Source organism: Lontra canadensis, unplaced genomic scaffold, assembly GCF_010015895.1.
Source record: "Lontra canadensis isolate GAN:19392208 unplaced genomic scaffold, GSC_riverotter_1.0 scaffold51, whole genome shotgun sequence".
Taxonomy (NCBI): Eukaryota; Metazoa; Chordata; class Mammalia; order Carnivora; family Mustelidae; genus Lontra; species Lontra canadensis.
This window is the reverse complement of record NW_022631045.1, coordinates 146,022-150,042: the sequence shown is the minus strand read 5'-3', so window position 1 is coordinate 150,042 and position 4,021 is coordinate 146,022. Positions and strand designations below refer to the sequence as shown.

At 34.9% G+C, this 4,021-nt stretch overlaps 1 protein-coding gene across 1 annotated transcript; it reads right to left on the bottom strand.

Annotated features, from left to right (window-relative positions):
• Positions 1-858: 858 nt before the first annotated feature.
• LOC116877271 (heterogeneous nuclear ribonucleoprotein H3-like) lies at positions 859-1,382 on the bottom strand. The gene has a single exon (XM_032873891.1). The coding sequence runs from the start codon at positions 1,281-1,283 to the stop codon at positions 867-869; it is 417 nt and encodes a 138-aa protein (XP_032729782.1). The 5' UTR covers positions 1,284-1,382; the 3' UTR covers positions 859-866.
• Positions 1,383-4,021: the final 2,639 nt, after the last annotated feature.

The window sequence follows — 4,021 nt, the reverse complement described above, 5'->3', positions numbered from 1 at the left end:
CCAAACATTTAAGAATTAATGTTAATTCCTCTCAAACTCTTCAAAAATCTAAAGCAGAAGGAATATTTCCAAACTCATTTCATAAGGCTAGCACTACACTGGTACCAGAGCCAGATAAGGCCATTATAAGAAAGGAAAACCGCAGACCAATAACCCTGATAAATATAGATGCAAAGACCTAAACAAAGTACTAGCAAACCAAATGCAGAGAGCATTAAAATGATTATACAAGGGGCACCTAGGTGCTTCAGTCTTTAATCGTCCACCTTTGGCTCAGGTCATGATCCCAGGGTCCTGGGATCAAGCCCCACACTGGGCTCTCTGCTCAGTGGGAAGCCTGCTTCTCCCTTTCCACTCCCCCTGCTTGTGTTCCCTCTCTTGCTTTGTCTGTCTCTGTCAAGGAAATAAAATAATATCCTAAATTAATTAATTAAAAAATGATTATACAAGACAACTGAGTCAGATTCATCCCTGGGAGGCAAAGATGGTTCAAAATACCCAGATCAATGAATGTGATATACCACATTAACACAATGAAAGCTAAAAATCACATGATCATCTCAATATAAATGCAAAAAATCATTTGAGAAAACAAAATGTTCCTTCATGGAATAATAAAAAAAAAAATCTCTCAACAAACAGTATAGAAGTCATGTACCTCAACATAATAAAGGCCATCTATGACAAGCTTACAGTTTACATCATACTCAACAGTGAAAGAGAGCTTTTCCTCTAAGATCAGGAACAAAGTAAGGATGCTCTTACTTGGGGGAATCCTTAGTAACCATGCCCATAGTAACCACCACTGGCTCCACCACCACGGCCATAACCACCCAAGTCATCAGGAGTACAACCATATCCTCCACTTAATTGTTACCCATTCCCATTCTTCCAACAGATCCGTAACCTCCCTGATTATCCATTCCATCTCTGCCGTAGCCTCCCATTCCAGAACCTCCCATTCCAGAACAGCCCCCAGGAGTAGAATTCAAGAAGAGTTCAATGTACCGATGTTGCATGTTATTCTTATCTTTAGACATGGCAGCTACAGCATCTTCATGTGTCACAAATTCTACATCTGCCTCTCCTGTTGCTCTGCCATCAGCTCCAATATCTATATGCACTCTTATTAGATTTAGTGGTGAGAAGAAATTAGCAATGTCATTTTCAGTTGCACGAAAAGGTAATCCCCTCATATGTACAAAATGACCACCATGAAAACTTGAACTTGCATCACCAGCTCCACCATAGCCATGCCCTTCCATACCTCTTCCATCTCTCATTCTGTCATCAAAGCCATCATTTCCGTAGCCATAATTATTATAGCCACCATAGTCATCAAAACCTCCATAACTTCCACACCCAGCTCCACAATAACCATCTCTTCCTCCTATCAGTCTATCATATGATCCTGGTCACTGGCCCAGCAATCTTCTTGGTGGATCATAAAATCCTTTGATTTTACTCCTGCCACTTCTGGAGGTCTCAATATATCTGTGCCCTATTCTTTCCTTGTGTTTCCCCAGAAAGTAAGGGCCCAAAGTAAGGGACTGTTCAATATGTAGTACTAGAAGCAATTAGGGAAGAAAAAGAAATGAAAAGCATTCAAATGAGAAATAAAAAAGTAAAACTGTCTCTATTTGTAAATGACATCATCTTATATAAAGAAAATACTAAAAAAATCCACCAAAACAATGCCAGAACTAATGAACAGATTCAGTAAAATTGCAGCATACAAACTGGCATGCAAAAAATTATTTAAAAATTGATTCCATATATAATAGCATTAAAAAAAAACTTCAGAATAAACCTAACTAAAGGGAGGAAAGACTCATCCACTAAAAACTATAATATATTGATGAAAGAAATTAAAGAAGACACAAATAAAAGATATCCCTTGCTCATGAATTAGAAAAGTTAATATTGTTAAAAAGTCCATACTACCCAAATAAATCTATATATTCAATCTATATCACATCAAACCTCAATGGCATATTTTACAGTAATAGAAAAAATAGTCCTAAAATTCATATGGAACCAGAAAGTATCACAAATAGCCAAAACAATATTGCAAAAGAACAAAGCTGGAGAATCTCACTTCCTGGTTTTAAAATATATATCAAAGCTTCCATGACTAAAACATAATGGTAATTGCATAAAAAATAGACAAATAAACTAATGGAATGGAATAGAAAGCCTAAAATGAATTCAGGTATGCAGAGTCAATTGATCTTCAACAAGGGTGACAAGAATACATAATGGGAAAAGAATAATCTCTGCAACAAATGCTGTTAGGAAAACTGGACATCCACATAAAAAAGAATGAAACTGTATTCTTATCTTACACCATAAAAAAATGAATTAAAGACTTAACTGTAAGTCTGAAACTGTGAAACTTATGTTAGAAAACACAGGGAAAAGGCTTCCTGACATTGGTCTTGGCAATAATTTCTTGGGTATGACATCAAACACACAGGCAATAAAAAGAAAATAAACAAGTGGAACTGCTCAAACCACTTCTGCACAGCAAAGGAAATAATCAACACAATGAAAAGATAACATTATAAAAACAAACAAAGATAAAAGTATTGGCAAGAGTGTGGAGAAACTGGAAACTCTGTACATTGTTAGTAATGTAAAATGGTACAGTCAATATGGAAGACACTATGGAAGTTCTTCAAAAAATTAAAACTAAGCTACTATATGATCCAGCAACCTCATTTCTAAATATATATCCAAAAGAACTGAAATCAGAATCTAAAAGAGATATTTGCATCTCCATGTTAATTGCATTATTCATAACAGCTATGAAGTGGAAACAACAATGTCCATCAACAGAGCAATGGATAAAGAAAATGTGTTATATGCATGCAGTGGACTATTATTCAGCCACAAAAAAGGAAATCCTGTCACATACTACAATAAAGATTAATCCGGAGGACTCTATGCTAAGAAAGTAAGTCAGTCACTGAAAGACAAATATTACATGATTCTACTTATCTAAACTAGCCAAACTCACTGCAGTAGAAAATAGAATGGAGGTTTCTAGGAGCTATGGGAAAAGGAAAATAAGAAGCTGCCATTAACTAAGTATAAATTTTCAATCATACAAGATAAAAAAAAGTTCTAGACATCTGCACAACACTGTAATTATAATTAATAATACTTTACTATTCACTTAAAGATTTATTAGGGTGGATTTCATATTATGTGTTTTCTACCACAACAAAAAAAGAGAGAAAATACTTGAGTGAAAACTAAAACCTTGAGGAAGTTTATAAGTGCAAATTTCTATATCTCGAAAGTGAAATAGTTAATTCAGCACCTTATAGATAATGTCAGTTATCCAGGTTCTTAGGGTTTTGTTTTGTTTTGGTACTGCAATCCTGAACATATTGGTTTGGAATCTAGGTTGTTTCTTTAAGATCGCAGGACAGCATGACATTTTCAGGTATTAAATCCAGTTGTGGCATCTGGCTTAGGAAAGTCTCTCATAGGCCTTTCTTGTTTGAAAAGAAATCATTTTCCAGAGTGCATGCCTCAGATTTCCAAAGTCTTATTTGCCAGTAGAGGACTATATGCCACATGCTTTTGCCTTAGCTTCAAGACTGCCTTGGAAAGTGAGTACCTGGCAATTTCAGACTCTCTGCAGACAGACAGTATCTTCCAGTCAGTAAAACAAAATAAAATAATTAAAATTAAATAATTAATTGATTTCAAAAAGAAAAGGGAAAAGAAATGGGAGATTGAGAATCATGATTGGGTAGAGTTGGCAACCAATTCTACTACATACTTCTTACCCTGTGCCATCTTCCACAAAGTAAGATTAAATATTTATAATCTACCAATTATTCTATGGGTTAAGCCTTCAAATTTACTTATACTAAAAATGTAAAAATAAAATGTGTTTTGCATATTTCTTATTAGAACATCTGATCTCTAAACCTGTTACTGCAGAAAGTAGCAGGGAAAATGAAACAAAATGTAAGATTCTGTCAACCCTGTTAACTTTAGCCTAAAG

Bases quoted from the DNA above. Each gene is read 5' to 3' on its own strand.
- LOC116877271 (XM_032873891.1), bottom strand. From the start codon at position 1,283: ATGAGAGATGGAAGAGGTATGGAAGGGCATGGCTATGGTGGAGCTGGT.